The sequence below is a fragment of the Ischnura elegans genome, chromosome 9 (assembly GCF_921293095.1).
Source record: "Ischnura elegans chromosome 9, ioIscEleg1.1, whole genome shotgun sequence".
In the NCBI taxonomy this organism is placed as follows: Eukaryota; Metazoa; Arthropoda; class Insecta; order Odonata; family Coenagrionidae; genus Ischnura; species Ischnura elegans.
This window is the reverse complement of record NC_060254.1, coordinates 80,120,177-80,141,432: the sequence shown is the minus strand read 5'-3', so window position 1 is coordinate 80,141,432 and position 21,256 is coordinate 80,120,177. Positions and strand designations below refer to the sequence as shown.

At 37.7% G+C, this 21,256-nt stretch overlaps 2 protein-coding genes across 7 annotated transcripts in view; one reads left to right on the top strand and one right to left on the bottom strand.

Annotated features, from left to right (window-relative positions):
* Positions 1-1,997: 1,997 nt before the first annotated feature.
* Positions 1,998-6,573, top strand: LOC124165547 (leucine-rich repeat-containing protein 57). Its single transcript, XM_046542995.1, has 2 exons — positions 1,998-5,393; positions 5,751-6,573. The coding sequence occupies exons 1-2, from the start codon at positions 4,905-4,907 to the stop codon at positions 5,982-5,984; spliced, it is 723 nt and encodes a 240-aa protein (XP_046398951.1). The 5' UTR covers positions 1,998-4,904; the 3' UTR covers positions 5,985-6,573.
* A 7,313-nt stretch (positions 6,574-13,886) lies between these two features.
* Positions 13,887-21,256, bottom strand: part of LOC124164834 (AP-1 complex subunit gamma-1) — a 92,205-nt gene continuing 84,835 nt past the window's right edge. For all 6 annotated transcript variants that reach the window (XM_046542036.1, XM_046542033.1, XM_046542035.1 and 3 more), the window contains 7 exons: positions 19,458-19,585; positions 19,098-19,332; positions 18,300-18,423; positions 17,599-17,784; positions 16,045-16,208; positions 15,708-15,803; positions 13,887-14,798 (listed from right to left, as the gene is read on the bottom strand). In XM_046542036.1, the coding sequence (XP_046397992.1) occupies positions 14,700-14,798; positions 15,708-15,803; positions 16,045-16,208; positions 17,599-17,784; positions 18,300-18,423; positions 19,098-19,332; positions 19,458-19,585 (1,032 nt within the window). In that variant the 3' untranslated portion in view covers positions 13,887-14,699. The remainder of the gene's footprint in view (positions 14,799-15,707; positions 15,804-16,044; positions 16,209-17,598; positions 17,785-18,299; positions 18,424-19,097; positions 19,333-19,457; positions 19,586-21,256) is intronic.

The following is a 21,256-nucleotide window of genomic DNA, read 5'->3' as shown; positions in this document are numbered from 1 at the left end:
TCGTGGAAATCAGCAGAACAGGATTTTTTTGGGATTTTTTTCCCTTTGCCCTAATAAAAGAACCGCGTCACTTCTAACATATTTCTTTTCCCCAACGCGAAACTTTTCCTTCAATTCCATTGGAATATTCTTCCGATTTCTTCGCAATGTCCCTGTCAAATATGTTTGATTTTTATATAATTCACGAGCCAGGTCAACACTCGAAAAGAAGTTGTCCACAACAACATGGTAGCCTTTCATAAGATAATTACCTAGAGTCAACAGCTTTTTCACAACCACAAAACTCAGTCCATGTTCCTGTAATTCTTTCTTATCTTTTTTATTCTTCGCACCACGATAGCAATAGAATGCCAGACAATAGTTCGCTACCGAATCGCAGAGCATCCAGAATTTTATGCCCCACTTGTGATGATGTTTACTTGGTAAATATTGCAGTAACTGTGAATGGCTTTTGGTACCAACTAAAGTTTCATCAATGCAAAGATGTTCATGTGGTGTATAATAATGGCGAAATAAGCGATTAGCATGGTCAACAATGGGCTGAAATTTAGCACAAGGGTCATAATTTTCATTTCCAGGTGAAACAAGTTTGGAATTGTCAGTGAGATGAAAAAATCTAAGAAGCAATTGAAAACGATCTCTAGACATCATTTTTCCGAACCATGGTATGGCACGAGAATTGCTCACCCAATAAGAAAAGATGGTTGGTCTTTTTGTTATACCCATTTCTAGTAAAATTGCAATAAATGCTTTCATTTCAGTTACTGTCACATTCCGCCACTGCCTCACTCTTGATCTTGGCGACAATTTATCATGGGCAGCAAGGAACTGCTCAGCATACCTGTTAGTTTCCGTTGTGAACAGATTCCATAGTACGGACGTGAAAAACAAATTGAAGTATTCTCTGGGGTGAGCTGCTGGTGATGGCGCATGCTTGGGACCTGGCATTTCAGCATACTCGAAGGCGTTAGTATTCCAGGTGTCACGGCCTTCATTTACCACGTTGAATTCTGGTGGTGGAATAACATCGGTCACATCACTGGTCACATCATCTTCATCACTTTCCTCTATTATCCTTGGCCTTTTTTTCTGCGTCACAATATCAGAGTCGCCAGAGTCAGAATTGTCTTCATCATTCAGATGTTCGCTCAAGTCTTCTTCCTCTGTATAATCATCATCGTCACTAAGTGATAACAAGTAATTTACAAGTTCTTCGTCTAATTTTTTGTTTGAAGTTGCCATTTCAGGTAACCGAAACAAAAGTAAAACGTATGAGTATGCTTGAAATAGCTATCGAGACAACCGCACACTCACAAGGTAAAAACCACACTGAGCCTCCTTGGTCATAAGAGAGAAGTGCTTTCCTCGCGAAATATGGACAATGTATTCACTATCTCAAGGCAGAAAAAAATAAAGCCCTAACACATAGAGAACTGCTGACAGTGCAACTCCATTCCACAAAGTCTAAATGATTAGCTTGGAAGGATGAAAGGAGATACCAAAATGATTACAAAGTAATCCTTTCATATGAACCGTAACACAATATACTGAGTTAGCAGTTCTGAATCAAAACAACCTCACCAAAACACATCCATTTCATAGCAGAACTATCAGGTTATAAGCCCTCTGGTATATGTTCGCAAAGAAAAGAAAACTGAGCAGCAAAATCAAGCCTTAGATTGGGCGGTGCTTCCTGACTCAGAAAGAACCAACTGAAATTATGGTATCATTTATGCATTTTCAAATGTAATTAAAAGTGACGATAAAAATAATTGAAACTTGTTGCGTAAAGCAGAGAATGTACACTTTCATAAGAGCAAAAAACATACAACATTTAATTTAAATGTAATAAGTTATAGCAAATTAAATGATGGACTACGTAGAAGCCGATATATCGGCCCGCCGCACTTTTCGCCCGAGCAGCAAAAGCCGATATATCGGCCCGCCGCACTAAAAGGGTTAACGGCCAAATGCAAACGTATTTTAATGATAAATATACACAGGTCGAAGTCAAGGCGTGTGATAAATAGATATAGATTTCACGACCTCATAACATAATTTCGACTGGCAAAGCTAATTTTCCTCGAGGGTAAAGATGTTATGAAAAATCATGAAATAGTATTGAATAAATTTATGACAATTAGTGTGTATAACAAATATTCTTAACAATTGGGGCAGATACACACCAATTTTTCTGAATTGAGCGAAACTGGGAGGCCAAAATGTTTTATAAAGAAAAGGACATCTATAGGAGTTGATAGCCACATACCATGGAATAAAACCTTATTTAAAAAATGCTAAAACAATCTTTTAAAAACATGACTTTTACCCAAGTTAAAAATTGAAATTCTGATACACCCTACCTATCATTTAAGACAGGGTCCTCGTTAAGCACCCCCCCTAACAATGTCTTCAACATTCAAACTATTCAAGCAATATGAGAATAGAATTTAGATAACCTAGATGAGGGATAGGAGGAGGATGAGGAAGATCTGAAAGAGAGATTGATGAGTGAGGAAAAATTCGACACGATTAATGAAAAGAGGAAATTACCAAAAGAGATTATTAAAGGATTGAGAGAGTGAATAGCAAGTATAGAAGGGCGAGGGGTATCTAAAACCACACAAAAGTAAGGATGCTGGATGCGCACGATGGGATAAGGACGGAAACCGGATTAATGAGCAGGAGAATTCATGATGACGATATTTTGTCAGAATATACTTATGATGTTGATTAAAGAAATCTGTTTTCCACTACAGCAGTATAGCCGTTTTAATTTTCCCTTAATAAGAACTTTGTAAAGTTCTCAGAGATCTCAGGATAAAGTTAAAAGAGATCTCCAGATCATCCCGGCAATAAGGTTAGATGTATTTTTCCCCCGTCACATTAACAAGGCACCACATATTTTTTCAGTAACCAAAATATTAAATATTCCTAATTTGATTGAGACCTTTCAGAAATACATACTTCATAAGTCAAGTCCAAATCTATGTTTACCTATTTTGTATATAAGCCACCTAATACATAGATGCTGAGCATAAGCAAAAAAAGATTAGATATTTAAGCCTTAAGTTAATGACAACTTCCAACCAATATTGTTGATTGAAATCACAGCCAAATTCATCCTCGCTCAAAGTTAGCAATATCAATTATGCATCTGAATGCACCTCTAAAAGAGAATGGGTGACTACCTCCTAATTAATCCACCGAAAATGTATACCTGATAATTTTATAGATAATGTAACGGAAACAATGAATCCTGAAGGTACAACACTTCTAATCAAAGCTGTGCCTAAAAATAAAATATCGCAGATGGGTGCTTAAAGAAGGTTTTATTAGGACGGCATACACTAGAGTAGGTAGCTACCTTCAAACTAACCCATTTCCTACATATTCAGTCAGTTTTTGAATTCCCCACACCCTGTGACCTTGTTACCAGGCAATTGTAGTAGTATGGGTAGGGTAAATGAAAAAAGGCCCAATAATACTTTTCCACTGATCAAATATTTAACTGGCATGAATAGAGAATATTGAATATTTTTGGAGTTCGAGACGTCTGCACTCCAACACAATGGTGAGATTTGATCCCTTTTGAACATGAGTATAAAAAATATTCCCTGGTTGTAAAATTATAGTATTAGAAAGCAACAACTGAATATTCCAGATCCAATAGACCTTAACGTATCACCTTCATCCGTTAGTGCTTATAAAAAAAACCACAGTTACAATGAAAATGTTAGATTCCCTCCAAAGCCGTAGGAATGAGTATCAAATTTAATCGCCGCATGGAGCGCAGCCATGGTAAAATGTTCGTAGAACCCTGGAATAGCACGTGTTCAATGAAAAATAGCATAAATTCAAGGTATTTGTAAATTAAACAAATTGACGAATACTATAAAAGACTTGACCAGCGCCACCACTAAATACAGAGCATCGAAAACGATGACATAAAATATGTTCCAACCAACTATTTTGACACTATGCATATACTATACTCAACCGTACTATTGACAGCGACGTCACATAATAATTAGGGACCAAATTTAAACCTGAAACACAACTCATTCCTTAAAATTATAATACTACTGGTGATTTGGGAAAATACAGCCTCACAGATACATGGGCGCACTTAAGTCATAGAAGAATATTGACCGTGGAAAACGATTAGAATCTAGCATATTCAACAACTTAAGAACCTATCGCAAAAAATTCTTCAAATCAGCGTCCTTGGCACGGATTTTCAGGCAGTTTCCTCATAAGCAGCAAAAAAGAAAACTGTGTACCGCATTTACACTTTCCTTGAGATCCACAAGGGACTGATATTCTCGTAGTAATTAAAATTGCAAATAAGTAACAGACAATATAAGCCAAAAATGAAGTTCACACACTTCACTTCAGAAATTTCAGCTCGATTGCAGGTAAATCACAACAGAATCGCGAATTCAATGGAGAACGAAGTGAGGAATTCAGTGTTTACTTACCGGAAACATTTTTGTCACTTTTAGGCGTAGCAGACATGCCGGGGATTCCCACCGCCTTTTTACAAAACAGAGTTTATCCGAATGCATAATTGTAAAATCACTGAGAAATCAATCATTGTATTAATGTCCATTTATCTAAATGTCACTTATCACAAACTCCACCGGATACAATGTCGCGGCTACAGCGCCACAAGTGTTCACGATTGAAATTAAGTTCATAAGATCAAAGTGAAAGACGATAATGCGGTGGAACTTGTTGTGGTCGATGTTATCAGTGGAAGGACAAGGTCGTATCTGTTAATTTAATGTAAAGGGATCGATGATCTTTGTTTTGTAGCTGATTTTTTTTTGCCTTACTTTGCGCATATTTATTACAAGTTGCAAGTGTACCCATTCCTCACCTGAGTCTGTTTTAAGTTACTAATGGGAAATTCAGGATTGAAGCAACACTATGAAACCGCCTCGAAAACAGGTGTCTTACGAATATCCCAGAAGAGGCTGACTGAATTTCCTGCGCCACTGAAGCAATTGGAGCAAGTTCTTCGAACTTTAGACCTGACTGATAATAGATTTTCAAACTTGCCCGTGGAAATCAAAAATTTTAAGAATTTAAAGCACCTTACTTTGGACAAAAATGTACTCCGTACATTGCCCGACTCAATAGGGGAGCTGACGAAGTTAGAGACTCTATCAGTTCGTGACAATGATCTAGTGCGACTTCCCCAAAATTTGTCACTACTAAAGAATCTGAAGGAAGCCCATTTCAGTGGGAATAAGTTGCAAGACTTTCCCTTAGTATTATGTGGTTTACGTCACCTCGATATGCTGGACCTGTCAAGAAACTCTATCACCAAAGTACCAGATGATCCAGTTCTATCAACTCTTCATGTCGTTGAGTTAAATCTCAACCAGGTGAGTAGATACATCTCAAGGGAAGAAAAGTATCCGCATTTTTCACAGAAAAGTTAATGTTCTAGTAAGCCGTGCTCTGCATTGAACGTTTTATTTCATTTGCATTCGTCCCAATAAGGATAAAATATTTGTTAATTAATCTAGTTAGTTAACTACTCATAATGATGTCAAATTGTATTTTTTCGTTCATTAGAATAATCACCACAGGCACATTTCTGAGAAAGTGGTCGTTGATTTGCTGTTATGTAATCTGTATTGACCCTTTAATTCGAAAGAATTTCAAAGAATATTATAGTAATTTTGTACTATATATTTATTTACTTTACAACTTTGTCAAACGTCCTTTCCTGATTGCAGAACCAGATATCTGAGCTATCTGAACACCTAGCAAATTGTCCCCGATTAAGGACCCTCCGCCTTGAAGAGAATTGCCTGCCTTTGAGTGCTATCCCCCGCTCTCTTCTCGACAGCTCTGGTATCTCTATGCTAGCTATAGAAGGTAATCTATTTGCCCCAAAGAGTTTAATGGATGTAGAAGGCTATGATAGCTACATGGAAAGGTATACTGCCGTCAAGAAAAAATTGTTCTGAGCCGCTGTTCTCTCGTGCACCCTTAACTTATAAAATGTTGGCAGTTTGTGATTTGGAGGAAGTATTTTCAATGTATTTTATCCTACTTGGGCTCCAGTGAATCTTTTTAAGGAGGTGTTTAAATGAAATGTATATACACATGTACCTTATTTTGTAAAATTTTCTACTGTGAAAACTATTATTATATTAAAATTTTACTATTGTTTTTTTTTCAAATAAATATGGGTAAATATTAAAATGTATAATCAGAGTTGAAGAAGCTTAGCTTTGTAATCGCTGATAAAGTATTTTGCAGTGAACCTTTCTTGTCCAAGAGAAATGTATTTTTTACTCAAGTGGATTTCTGCAGCTAAAGTAATCCTGACCAATCTCTTATATTATGTAAATAGTTGTTGTTGACTTATTATCATGTAATTTTTATGTTGACAACACCACTTTGCTTGGTATTACTATTTGATGAGAATTTGGATCTGGTCTTCATTATCAAATGAAAATTCCTTATTCCTGATCTAGTCATTTTGGTGTATAGTTGTTATTGTAAGGCATTCATTAAACGTTATCAATATATTTAATCTAATTTTCATGTAAAGGCTGTTTTTCCTATATAATTATTTGTACACATAAGATTTTTTTAAAAATGCAAATTGACCCTGTGGAGTGATTATTTTGGATGAACTTTCAAGATTTTCAATAGAAAAAGCAAAATAATTAAATGTTTTTTGTACAAAATACCATAGAGCCATTTGGGGCTTCAATGTCTTATAGCCAGGGCCGGTTCTAGACATTTTTCTAGTGTAAGCAAATAACATTCCCCTCCCCTCTCAAAAATAACCTGGGAGGTTGTAGGCAGTTGCATAGCCAGGAGGGTGGTCTGCGGGGTCCTGACACTCACCCCCTCTTCCCCTCCCCAAGAAATATGAAAACACTATTATTTTCTTGATTGAAGCTTTCGCGGCTCATGATGATTAAAAATAACTCGCATACGGGTGTATGCCGCGTGCCGTACTGGAGATTGCCCCGACGTTTCGCGACCGACTGCTGGTCACTTTTTCAAGGGAATTCAACTCATAACACTAGGAGGATCAAGGTTGAATGGACCGTTCAGTTTACCATTTTATTCTTACTAGTATTCCGCAAAACTTAGTTGTACAAGGCATTGATATTGTTGAGAGGGTAGAAAACAATAGATTTACTCATGGTCCTTATATGCATTTGTATATAAGGACCATGGATTTACTTTTTTACAGTTACGTAAAGAAAGGAAATAGTCCTGAGCCAGGGAAATTTGATACACCTGTAACATATGTATATCGCATGTCATTTGTCATTGCCTGCTAGTCCACACCAGTGTGGTCTGCAGTGGCAGTCTCCACTTGCCTCGTGCCTAATAAACATCTATGTAGAGTACATACGCATTACCTGTATTGTTACATGGTGTCAGAAGTGGGATTCGAACCCACGCCCTCTTACGAGGACAAGAAAAAAAAATGTGAGCTCTCCTTAAAAGTTGTATGAACAGGCACTGGAACATCACCAAAGTTCCAGGTATGACAGAAACAATGAAGTAAGACATATTTTCCAAACTAATTGGTATGGGGATTTGTTTTCCCCGTGAACAATAAAAGACTTAAGTAAATGCAAGGCAGAACTTACTCCTGGAGTACATATTTCATACTTTTAGATTTTTAAATGGTGATATCTATTTTTCATGATTAAATTAAAAGTGAAAATTTTCTAGGGTGCAAAAACACAACAGCTAAGTATGAATACTGGTAAAAGCCCGAGTGACGTCATTCTGGTTCTGGCTGCCACTGTGTGAGGCCACCTTGGTGCGAGGCTATGAGGCTACGCCACGATGCAGGCTGCCAGCAGGTAGCACTTGGCTTCAATAAGGATTATTAATACCCTATCAAATGAAGGAAACTTTCCAACCATAGGCAACTTTAATAGGTAATTATTAAGAAATGTTTCCCTGGGCTCTGCACGTCATGCATGCGTTGGTTATCCCAGTAATAAACTAATAATGTAAAACTCCTGACTACTCGTATAGCATCTGGGCCCCGGTGACGTCATGTTGAGTGGCATTGCATGGGCACCAGTCTGGCCTTTCTCAATTGAGGTTAAAATTGACCATTAACATTCGTCTAAACTGCGATTTCTAAACCAATTAATTTGTATATTGTGAATATACAAATGAATGGTGGGTAAAAAACTGCAATCAATGCTTTTCATTTTCTTTGATGAAGGAAACTACCCTATTGTGATATTAATGAGTTCACTATTTTTTAGAAAGAATTTCAGTTGCAATGCAACTGGAATATTGATGATGATGTATAAATGAATCAGAAATACCTTACAGAGGCAGATCCCAGGTGCTCTGTTAACATGTCACTCATTAGGAACCAAGGACCAATCAGGAGGGTCAGTAATCTGGCTTGAAGTTTGCATCCTTAGAGATTGTGCGTTAACTTGGAATATGGAGACAGATTAACTTCACTTAAAAACATCAAGAAGACAGGGTTGCTGAAATGAGAGGAGTTATTTCTTTTGGATGACGAGTAGAGGGGCAGCTACATTATCATAAATTTTTCATGAGACGGTGTTGACTCAAAATGAGGTTGGCAGCAAGTCCATCAAATTCCTGCCTAATTCTAAAATCTTGGGAGACTTTTCTCATTGAATGCTTGCATACAAAAATTCATGCATTTCATTTGATTGTCAAGCTGCAAAATGAATAAAATTTATGGGCCAGGGTGCACAATAACATTAGTACTGCATCATTAGGTCTGCACATTTTGTTTGTGACGAAGGACAAAGCAACTTCAAGAAAAGATAAATTATCATCGGAGAAAGGAAATTTAGGATGTTATTATAAACTGCAGGATCCGCATTTAGAAAATATTGTTTAAGACACTGCTTTCACTTATGGTTTCCTTAGGTTAACACTAAGTAGATCACTCGCATACTAAATACTCCTTTGGCATTTTTTTCTTGGCCTTGAGTTATGAATTTCAATTCAGCTGACTAATTTTCTCTTCATTTACAACTTTAATTAACCTGCAAACAGTGATGACAAAAATGCTGAGTATGCCAATGGGCTCGTATATTCTTAATAAAATTTTCATCTTGCAATTCATAACACAATTCATCAGATGCATTCTGTGAGTTCCGTTGATCTTCCTGCTATGATAGTGATATCACCAGTGAAGCATGGAGTGAGTTCATCTCCTTTTGGCTCGATTCCTTTTCCTTCTAATTCCTTCACTGTTTTTTTCCTAGGACATAGGGAAAAGTACTGGGTAATGGGTTACATAAATTCTGTGCCCCTTTATAAAATTATGCCTTAACCTTTCTTCCTTCTTGAATGTTTATCCTTGCCGCCCGATAGAGCTGGTGGATGACTTTTCTGTCAAGTAAGTCAAGCTAATTTTATCTGGAGTATCGAACATTTTACTTCATTCCACTAAATCATTTTCTCAACCAAACGTCTGAGGCACATTGTTATTGTCTCTTACGTTTACCTATCATTCCTAATTTCCAACTAGTTTTATGAAAAGTTTGCTTCCATTTTTTCTTGGATATTTGTTCCTGTTGTCCAAATAAGAATTTAGAAGATACTAGATGCAAAGTATGAAGCTTTTAGTATTTCTCAGCCCATGCCCTCTTTTTTTAGTTGTCAACATTGTGCTCCTCACATAGTCTCCTAGGTATTTCATGTGGTTATTATTAATGGTTGTTAACCAAAGTACATGAAGAAATTGACTATCGCTACCATTTATATGGCTAGCTAATACATATTAGCTGTAGTTAAATCTAAGCTATGAAAGAGTAAGAATAGACCCCCAGGTGGCGTTCTATTTTTATCCTTTTGCAGCTCTCTTGAATAAGCTCCTTATTATACCAGGATGGTGGTTGTCTTCCTCAATTTGAATTTAGTCATCTTTGAATGCTTTTAGTTGAAGTTTTGAATCAAAGTGTAGCTCTTCAAAGTTCTGTTTCCATCTCTTGATCTTCCTTCTGCAGCTTCCCATTCCAATCTCTTTTTCTGCCGCTAGATGTTTTTTCCCGAAGTGTCCTTTGATAAGACTATTTCTGGTTTACCCTTCATCATATATATTGTTTTTTTGGATCAGATTATCAATCACAAGGAAAAAATGAATATAGATACAATGGCTAGACGTACTTGCATAACTTTTACTTTGTCAACTCCACTCTACTCAAAAACTGCTAGTAACCTTAGAATCAGTATGTATTGTGAACCACTTCCATTTTTAACGTGATCCATAGGTATGCTTAAAATGATAAGTGAATTCATTTCATAATGTGATCTAAAATATTGAGATTCCATTTCAGACATGTGCTGCCAATTGAGGAAAATATTTAAGCTACTTCAAAATAATTCCATAACCAATTCCTTCTCATGCCTAATTGAATACCACAAATAAGCAGTTGCAATTTATGTTTAATTTCCAATTTATGAAAGTTATAGAAAAGATGAGAATACAATTTTTGAGTACCAACCAAAGTGGAAAAATTCACTAGGTTACAAATGTAAGGAAACTATTCAATGCAAAATTTCGGTGGTTTAAAAAAAGTATAGAATTGTTTACAGGAAGCTTAAAAATATTTCCGTACTCGCTCATTTGAATTCATAAAATTACCTGAGATACGAAAGCTAAAATAATTGGATGAGGTTAACTGGCCACAAAGGTGTACAATCGTAGAAGATTGTTGTGACATAAATTTTCTCATAACTTCTGCAGCGACCTACTTGATACACGAATTGTCTGAAACCATAACAACATTGAGACAAATAACATCACCACCAAAGAAGTAAGTTTACAGAGGTAGGTTACTTTCTATTTTACAAGTTAGGTTATTTAAATAATCTCTACTGATGACAATTAGCAGTGTAATATTGATCCAGGATAATTATTCGCATTATTTATTACCAATAATGAGTTTTTCTAGTGGTCCTCCGTTGAGTCTAAATAAGGCAAAATTTAATTTCTCCCCGATAAATTTCAACAAGGTAGAAACCAGATTCAAAAAAATATTTCTTTTATACATCAGTGAGAGAAAAAACAAGAAGATGAATACCATTTAGAGACATTTTCCGACAAGCAATCGTAGATGAGAATAAGGGTGCGGATTTGTGGAAACGAAAATGAAGGCTTAGCTCACAATAATTAATTATGCACTTTTTGTACAGTTCCAGACACAAAAATCTTACCGCTCAGGAACCGAAAATTTCCTTTCACAGACGAAAAAAGAAGGGAGGAACCAAAACTGAGGGATAATCCTTACATTTTGTGATTTATAATGGTGCTGAGCTTTTAGTAGGAAGAGCATTATTTATCCGTGATTTTATCCAAAGAATTAATGAAAGTAATCCATCATTTTTCAAAATATTCTCATCAAAAACAAGTTCAATTTTTATTCACCAGACAGTTACCTTCGTCATGTGCCGTATAACCCCACAGACATCCTTAGGTAGCGTTCTTCCCCACCCACTCTTCTTCCTCAACATGTATTCTTTTCACAATTGACCAGAACCTCACTTACAAACCACTTAGAAAGGGTTCTTTTTGCCATATGAGGAAAATTAACCATGATTGTCTTCTGCTGTAAATGTAGCTAAGTAATCCTGCCTGCTACAGCTATTAGCTTGGAAGCTCTTATGTAACTAGAGTACATAGGTAATGTATTTTGTGAATTATTGCAAAAAAGACAATCGTGGATAAGATAAGACAAAATTTATAGTATAGTAATTCTGGGTAAAAACTGTACATTATTAACTGAGCACCCAGCAAACCTTAGTGACTTAAGTCCCTAAACACATTTCTGCATCCAAACTGTACACCCTCACCTGAGATTTTCCTAACCATGTTGGTTTCCCCACTCCATTGTTTCCATTACTCCAGGGGCCTAAATGTAAAGAACTGTCCCCCTCTCAGTAAGCTTTTCTTCATAGCAAGCCTGCAGGTTAAGTAACCACGCCCCTGCCTCTTATTATCAGCAATAACCCGAACAGTCAATTTCAGTCATTATTGTGTTACTGAGCAAACAGAATTAAGGGAGTTACCCTAATTAATCGAAAGGGAAACTGCCCCGATGACATCGGATGCGGATAGCCTTGTCCAGTGTCTCAATAATAACAATCAATGATTGCAGCGATACATTAACAGCTAAGGAGACCAATTGATGTTCATAATATTTGAACTATTCCATCGAATTTTATCTTCAGAAGGTGAAATATCATGAGATACAGGAGAGAGGGGCCCTTAACCCTTTTGGTAGGGGAACCTCACGTTAGATGATGCATCATCTATCAATTTTGCATGAAAATTTTAGGAATAGCTAACCTCAAGGTAAGGATGGAAAAATTCATGATGAAAATAATTCATCAAATCTCAAATCAAAGTCAGTTTCTAACTGAAACATACTTCTCTATCACTCAAGTTACATATGCAAGAGATACGGAGAAAAGGGAGCCAAGTCCATGAAATCAAGAACACCTTCGGACCGCCATTGATGAGGATGGGGAACATATCTATCTCAATAATTGTGCTATTGATAAACTTAACTTCCATGAAAGACGAAGAAGCCGTCAGACATCCCAAATTACTCAGAAGGGTTTGTTGTTCTCTTATGCGGACTGGACCATGAAAACTTAAAAAATGATGCTACAGAAAGATAATGCAAGATTCGTCAATCTCAGTACATCTTTAATCCTTAGACTGCAGGAACATTTTTTAATGTTTTGTATACTGACTGCGGGGAGAACGTTTTATTTGTTTAACCATTGCTCGACCACTTATTTCAGTTTCCCAAAATTTTTATTGCTCCCCCGGGAGAGCCCAAGTGCACTTTCCCCAGTTTACGGATCACTAATGAACCTTAACTCTCTCGGCCATCCCAGAAAAACAAAACGTTTAAAAACGATTCCACAGTCTAAGGGTTAACTGAATTCTTTTTTGGGCACAAAGTCAATTTTAACACCAAAGACAATAAAAAAATCTTCAATAAGGCAAATACACACCAAGAAATTCAATGGAATTTAATGCTGAATAGGACATAACTATGAAATCCATCAGTCTGTAGCAGTTTTGGATACTCATACTTAGCTGTTACAATCACCTCCCGTGTATTTTCCAAAAATTGAATGTCCAGAATACAAAGGCATCTAAGCTCCTCTAAATGCTTTACAGAACGCCTTTCTCTAATCCAGCATAAAATTTTCTGTTATGTAATCACGACTTACTGAATGCCACATAAATAGGGCAACGAAGTTGTTTGCTTCTAATGATGTTGTATGCTTCTGATTCTGAAGGAGTGAATGCAGGAATTTTCTTGAGGAAGGATTGCAAGCAGACCATATTGAGGATTGACGTGGGAAGTGGGGTTGGGTACCAAACAGTGAGTGGATCATGGGAAAGGATAGAAGACATGATGGAAGGAGAAAGCGTAAGATTTGTATGCTCCTGATTCAGCAGCGGGAATCGATGCATGTTCATCTGTAGGAATGGGAGCAAACTGAAAGTCACGGGCAGGAGAGGAGTGATTAGGGTGCTTGACACTAAGTGGACCAAGGGAAAGGAGCTGTGAGTAAGAGTGAACATTAGTAAACTTCCAAGGACAGAAACAGGAAAGGGTGCAGAATCCTCTTGAGAAATGGGTTCAAGCTTAAAGTCACCTGACACTGATACATGACACAGCCATGGAATGGCACCGGGAAAGAGGCACAGGGGAGGTAGGAGTGTACCCCAAATTCCCAATCACAGAATCAGCCCCTGCATAGAAAGATAATGAAACCAGGTAGCCATGACAAATAAATGGGTGAGGAATTGAGTAGATGACATTCACAACCTTTTGTACATACTTCAAAATGAAAATAATAAATACTCTGCAAAAGCATCTTTATTTTCAATATGCATAAGAGTCATTTCCTCTTGCATGCACATAAAAATTACCAATAAACTAAAAATAAAACAAATGACTTGAAACAGTTCTTAAGTCCCTAATGCCATGTGTGGCTAACTTTCTCACGTACACCATATACACAATGCCAACCAGAACAGGCACCCAACCCTACGGGCAATAGTTCACCCTGACCAGAATGCTCTTTAAGGGCACGACACTGGGAATCAATGGGCAACTGGGTCTGCCAGATGACAACACTCACACAAAAAACAAACTCAACGAGCCTAAACATTCCCTGGGACAGCATCGCAAGGACAAAGCCCAGAAAAGCACCAACTCAAAATCACTGCCGATCTACACCCAAAACGATGGGGAGTGGCAAAGAAAAACCAATGAGACAGCCAGACTCTAAAAAATTCTCAACGTGAACACCACCCAGAAGAGAATGCTCTGGGTCAACAATCAGAAGGAAGCCAATCACACTTAATCATTCTCTCTCGCATACACGCACGCACTCACACCTTGGATAATTTTCACAGGGAGTCTTTTTAAAAAATAGTTATTAAATTTGTTAAAAATTGCATCACTCTTTTCACTAACCGCCACCAAGTCTCTTTCGTCTCTCCTCTAAACACATTCACTTCCCCTACCAGGCGACTGCAAGGGCAGCGCATGCCTGGTGGTCAAATGGCTGCTCCAGTGCTCACAAGGAAGGTAGAAAGTGCTCAAGGCTTGAGGAGAAGGCCAGATACAGGAGGAGGAGGGAGTGCAGGATATGGAACAACACCAACACTAACAGGCTGGAAACGAATTCACCTCCGCTTGCTCCTGTACTGCCGGCCCACCACCAGCTGGCACATATGAAGCCCTGATTCTCATCCTTAACGGACCCTGTTTGGCAAAGAGAAAAAAATGAGTAAGCATAAAATTTTGTCTCGGTTGGGACTGAGACAAGAGGAAACTCCCCCTTTCATTCTCATGCCATGGGAGCCCAGTTGCTTGAAGTCATGTGAGCTCTACCTCTATTGTCATTATAACCAGGTACAGTTGATGACCTCAAAAACCCGGAAAACCAGAAACCAGGAACATTTGAAAATTCCTCAGTATAGTGTTTCAACTTGCCACCTCGTAGCACCACTCTCCGAGCCTTGTTCTGGGACGAGTAGGAAGTTAGCAGAAGCTATGAACATATGCTAACAACCTAGGCAGAGAGACGTAGGGATCTCAAATATCTAGCACAAGAGCCCAGAACGCATTTATAAATGAATCAATTAACAAAATATAGAAGAATTTGCTCAGATTTACTGTCGGAATAAGGAAGATATTGATAGATATCGCAACGTCTGCTAGCGAATGCTATCGATAAAAGCCATCGAGCATGAAGAAAAAGATGCATTTATTGCTCGTTCTCATCCAGTATTGAGCACATATAGTTTATGATGTGGAAGCTACAGTCATGATTTGACGACTAATTCGGCAAGTTTTTTGCCTCCTTGAATGTAATGCCTTGAATCCATCTAAGGCAACGAATGTTTTTCTAGGGGTTGTTAGACAGACCATCCACCATGTATATTTGCTATCCATCGGTTGCATACTTTAGTTACGAGGTGTACAGTGAATATTTCACAATTTACGACTGATGCACGACAGCATCTACATGTCTTGCTTTATTTCCACAGTGATACTGATCAAAAATCAATCAGTAGAGGCATAAAAATTCCAATTTTTACATAAAAAATAATGAAGTTGCTAGAGAAATTAAGTATATGTCTGAGCATGTAATATTAGAAAGACAGCTACCTTATTGGGATTATTGATGGTGAGCAACTGAGTGACTTGTCCACCACAAGGAGGGATTGTTGTTCCAGACGGTGAAAGCATCTGGAGCTGGAATGTCTGGGAAAATAGATCAAACATCATTAGTTAAGGCCATAAACTAAACACTTCTAAACATTTTTAACAACCAAATCAATATTTTTAATGCCAGTTAAATTTCTATGAAGAAATTAAAAAGAGTAATTTGAAATGAACAGAATTTGTAAGTGTGACTAAAGAATTCACTACTTTCTACTTTTATGACTTGATTATGCATGCTGGATGAACAAGATATACATCTACAAAAAAAAATTATACAAACTTTGGGAACAGCCGCCTGGAAGAGGAACTGCATCATTGGTGATGCTGACAGATTTGTAGCTGTCATCATGAAGTTTGACGTCGATGATCCCGATGTGGAGCCAGGAGCCAAAGAAATACTTATTCGGAGACCTTCTTTATCAAGGGCCAATACAGAGGGAGTACCTGTGGGATAAATAATAAAGCTTATTATTTTTTGAAGACGCCATGGGGCTAAATAGTAACAACATGCTGATAGACAATACTAATAATTTCTAAACTTTATTAATAAAAATATTATTGTTACAAATGTGTTAGTAAATAGGGTCTAGGTCGACTCTAAATTTATAAAATTTACCATTGCATCAATTTTTCATAATTCAGATCTAACAGATTACTAAGTTCTTTGAGAATTTGATTCCACAAAAGTAAATATGTACTTCCAAATAAAAATATTCAACAAAAAAACAAAAAAATTCACTACAGAATATTTTCATTGAAGAATAATGAAAAGACAAATTATTATGTCATTTTCAAATGGGTCTCCTCATAACTTCCTTACTGTGCAGTGAGTCCTCGTTTAACGTCACTCACCGTTCCTGAAAAATGTGACGATAAATGAAATGATGTTAATCGAAGCATAATATCCCATAAAAAACAATGTAAAAAGTGAATATCGGCTCCTAGACCTCACGATTCCTATGCAAAATAATTTTAACGTATCATATCTGGGGCATTTTTTTACGATGGGAATGCCAAACTATGGCATAAATACGAGTTCCTGTCTTCATCGACGACAATAGCAGCAGTGACGTAAATCCTTCTCCATTTTTGTATCTTCCCGCATTTGCTTTTTGGCTTCGCTATGGGGTGAGGTCCAATGAATGCTTCTTCCGTTACCAGACGCTACAGACGGTGCTCCGGAGCACCAGTCCATAGGCACTATGTTCGCTACGAGGATTTCTTTTCGGACCAGTCAGGAGCGAAACCAAAATGGCGGAAATGAACGAGGGCGGGCAAACTGGGATTATGAAATCGAAGAGATGGTTTTAATTGCAAATTGAGGCGGGCGGGCGTTGCCTGGGCATCATCATCGCTGAAACATCATCGCAGTGACAGGAACCAAAATTATTGTGAACATTGTTCTCTTGGACATTTTTGTGGAAATGTCTCTGATGCTAAAATTTGCTAAAACCGTAATCGCAATTAACAATATACACACCGTTTTACAGTTTGTAAAGACTGACTGTATTACTGCCCACGAAACGAACAACCTGCAACGCCTGTCACTTTACCTTTTTTCTCGCACAAAATTTAAAAGGCTTGACGTTATTGCGAAGCGAAGGTGCGATAAACAAATGAAGATCTCCAAAATTTTCATGACGTTACCGCAAAATGACGTTAAACGGGGTGACGTAGAACGAGGACTCACTGTACATACTGGATGAGCATTTGTGCCAGTAGATTGAATATGTTAAAGAATGAAAAATGTGAATCTGCAAAACAATTATTAGTCCAGGGAAGGACATTTAATACAACACAAACTTAAGAATGGATGTATATCACATAATCTCACCTGTTGGATGTGAGTTGACTGCTGGAGGGGTTATAGTTACAGGGGCATCATTATTGGTCACAGTTCCCGAAAAGAAATTGGAATCTGAAGATGTCACTTGACCCATTAAATTATTTAAGTTGTTATTATTGGTCACTAGAGAAGGAATATCAGTGCTTGGAGTAGAGTCATTTGTATCCAAACCACCTACAAAGGAAAATTCAGATATAAATAACACATATCAAAATAAATTAAATGACCCTGGTCCACAATGTTTACATCAATAATCATTTGAAGACTCATTTCAGTTCTGATCCTATCAATATAAAATACATATTTTTTTTAGTCCAAAAAATGCTAAAGGACAAAGTATCACTCCCTGTAGTAATCATTAAATTAAAATAATCCAAAGATGAATCATAAGGGGAATTAAAAAAAAAACTCAAATTTAGGGCATTTTTGAAGATATTTGTCACCCTCAGAAGCACACTTCTGCCTCAATGTCTGATTGTACCAAGAAAATGCATCATGTATCCTGTAGTTTCCCCTTCAAAGGATTTCATTCATTTGTAAACGTCTCATTTGCCACGAAAATACAGCTAATTGGAATTTATCATTAACCTTTTGAAAACTCAAATCTGATTCTTGTTGTGGACCACGAATAAAAGAATCCATTAATAAGCTACCATCACTAAAATTATTAAAAGCAAACAAACTCTCACCTAAAAGGTCAAGAAGATCAGCTGTGCCAGCAGATCTACCAGGACTCCTCTTCTGTGCAACACTTCTGTCTGTTGTAGTACCACTATTTTCATCACCACCACCAAGAAGCACCAATAATGCGTTCTAAAAAAAATTAAGGAATCAGATTAACTTCTGTATTTCAGTTACAAATGATTTGAATACGTAACGCATGACATCCAAGACTTCAGAGTTTTAATTCTCATTTCAATGACTTCATTCGGAATGCTTCAAAATGATGAAACTGTTCCAGCTCAAACAAAAATATGAAGGAATGAGCAAATTAAAATCAGAGAAATCAAGAGCTCTGTGAGCAATACAGTCAGTTCCTGTTGTGCTCGAAATCTTGAACGAAACTAAAACTGAGGCTATTTTGCCAACCGGCTTTCATGCATTCTAGCATTCTCATAAGGCCGTTTTACACGGGGCACGGAATTGCGCAGGTTAGAGCTGCATTAATTTCTAAAATGGCATGGAATTGCACGAATGCATGAACAAAATTAGAACAGGGGCTATTTTGCCATCTCGCATCCACGCATTCTCGCATGTGTTCTAGCAATTCACCGGTTTACACAACGCAATTTTGATTTTGCCTCAGCATGTACGTCAGATTGCGCAATTCCGTGTACTGTGTAAAACGGCCTATATATATGCAAAATTGCACAGTACATGCCCAGTGTAAAACGGGCTTAAGAGAGTGACCATCCCATTCAGCGTACTTCTTGTTGTACCACAAAATACCATGTACAATGAAAGATGAATTTCAAAAAAATTCCTACCGAATCTGGCTCTTCCCTACTCCTAACGGGAGGTAACTCCTCACTATCATCGCCCTCCGCCACGACATCAGCAGGAGGTGGTGCAGAGGTGGGCAGTGGAGGCGGCGGCATTCTTTCCAGGAGCGGGTGACGCAAGTGGTCGTACTTTGAAAACAGCTGTGAAAATTCCACTCCTCTCTGTTGAAGGTCAACGTTAAGGTGGGACCCAAATGCTGACACGATCTCTCGCACTCGACTAGAAAGAGAGAGCCAGAAATTATGAGTTGTCTACTTATAATTAAAGACAAAAATAATAATAATATGACCACTGGAGCAAATTTTACTTCAATTTCCAATCTGAATAAGATCACTGATACTCACTCTGTGTGATTCTGGAACCTAGTAGACAATTTGGTCAGAGCTAGCAATGCATATTGCTTTGTTATAATAGATATTTGAGGACTCCAAAGCAAAATGCGAATGACTTCTATCACATCATCTTCCCTAACCTACAAAATAAAAAAAAGAACACATCAGAATAGCTTACAGGTAAGATACATATCAAGATGATATGGTAATTTAAAGCTGATGACCTCTATACCACCTCAAATGGGAGACAAAATAATCAGAAGGCTGTGACCATACATAAATTATACCCTACTACAAGGTATTAATAAGAAATTATGCTATCTTCAAAAAGTGAATTTGAATCATCACTGTGGAAATTGACTCTTCATTTATAATCCACCTTACATTTTCCACACAGATTCAAGATATTCAGTGTAAAATTTAGTTTAAGGTTCATTCATCATTTAGAGCAGAAAATATGATAGTGGAAAATAGGTACTATGGGGGAAAAAAGTATCCCATCAGAGTTTGTGCCGCCACCATCGATTCACAGGAGAATGGATTCCCTTTCTAACGGTATATAATCCTTGGAATGAGTCGAGGGAAATTCAAATACGGTCACCAAGGTCGCGACATTGAATTTGCCTGCCTCGAACCGAGGCTCAAATGTATTTCGTACTCCTGTCAAGAATGTTGGCGCATTCGATATCCTTAGGAATTGTGCCTTCCTTTTACCCGCTATCTCCCTCTGACCTTCCTTTCCGTTCCTTCTTCGCTCCTACTGCGGCACTCGTTAAACCATTCACTGAAAGCCCATCTCAACTTCCTCATTTTCTCTTCTCTGGAAATTTACGGGATAAATATTCGCTAGACGTAATCTGCAAGGAAGCATTGGCGAGGAGAGATTTTTAGCATCAGGAATTACACTAAATACGCTGGTCAACAAAAAACTTTTCTACCCTAGAGATGTTGTTGGGTGATCCTTTTCGTCCTAATTCCAAATCTGGGCTCAGATGTTTTTTATCAAGTCTACTTTTTTTAGGACAACTGAACCAAATAAGCGTTCAAGGATATACAGTAGAACCTCACTTATGAAACTTTCAGCGGAAAACCAAAAAAAGTCTCATAAGTGAGGAAGTTTCATATGTGAGGTTTTTTGGTATTTAGCATGAAATCCTTTCCTATAGGGGCTGGTTTGTCTCCAGGATGCAATTACTCATTTGGAGGCAAGAAATTGAAGCCTAATGATCTTATTTTCTCAAAAGTAACACCCGAGATGATGTGTTACTTTAAGAGAAATATAATTTTACATTCCTGAACAACTTTACCGACGGTTGAACAACTAGCATTTCTGGTACTAAGCTGCAAGGCTATCACACTGGAGAGATTTCGGAATGATGACACTAAATGTTCACAGAGAAGCCAATTTTTTAAAAAAGTTGACTCATAAAAAGCGGTTTTCAGGAAATTCATTTTACCACCTATAGGCAAACCCCAGATTGGAAATTGAAGAAATGAAATACCTGAGGAAAGTCATCCAAATTAACCCCGTAATTATACCATTTTTCTGAACTGACGGCGGCTGACCTTGAGCGTGCTCGCAACCCACCCACTCTTCTAGCCAATCACAGAAGAGCGACAGGAGAAAGTGTGGAAGAGCCCGCAGTCTCTCTCCGAACTCCAAGCAGTGCACATCGCTCTCCAGCTAGCAGTGTTGCCAAGCCGAATCTTTGGAGATCGCACAGCACTCGTTCTGCCGCCCCCAAAAGTACCGTTATTCCCAAGGATGGCAACGCCGGTCGGCCGGATGGAGGGGAGTGGAGGGGAAAAGG

Coding starts and splice junctions, on each gene's coding strand:
- LOC124165547 (XM_046542995.1), top strand. CDS start 4,905: ATGGGAAATTCAGGATTGAAGCAACACTATGAAACCGCCTCGAAAACA. Junction 5,394..5,750: donor TTGAGTTAAATCTCAACCAG/GTGAGTAGATAC, acceptor TCCTGATTGCAG/AACCAGATATCTGAGCTATC.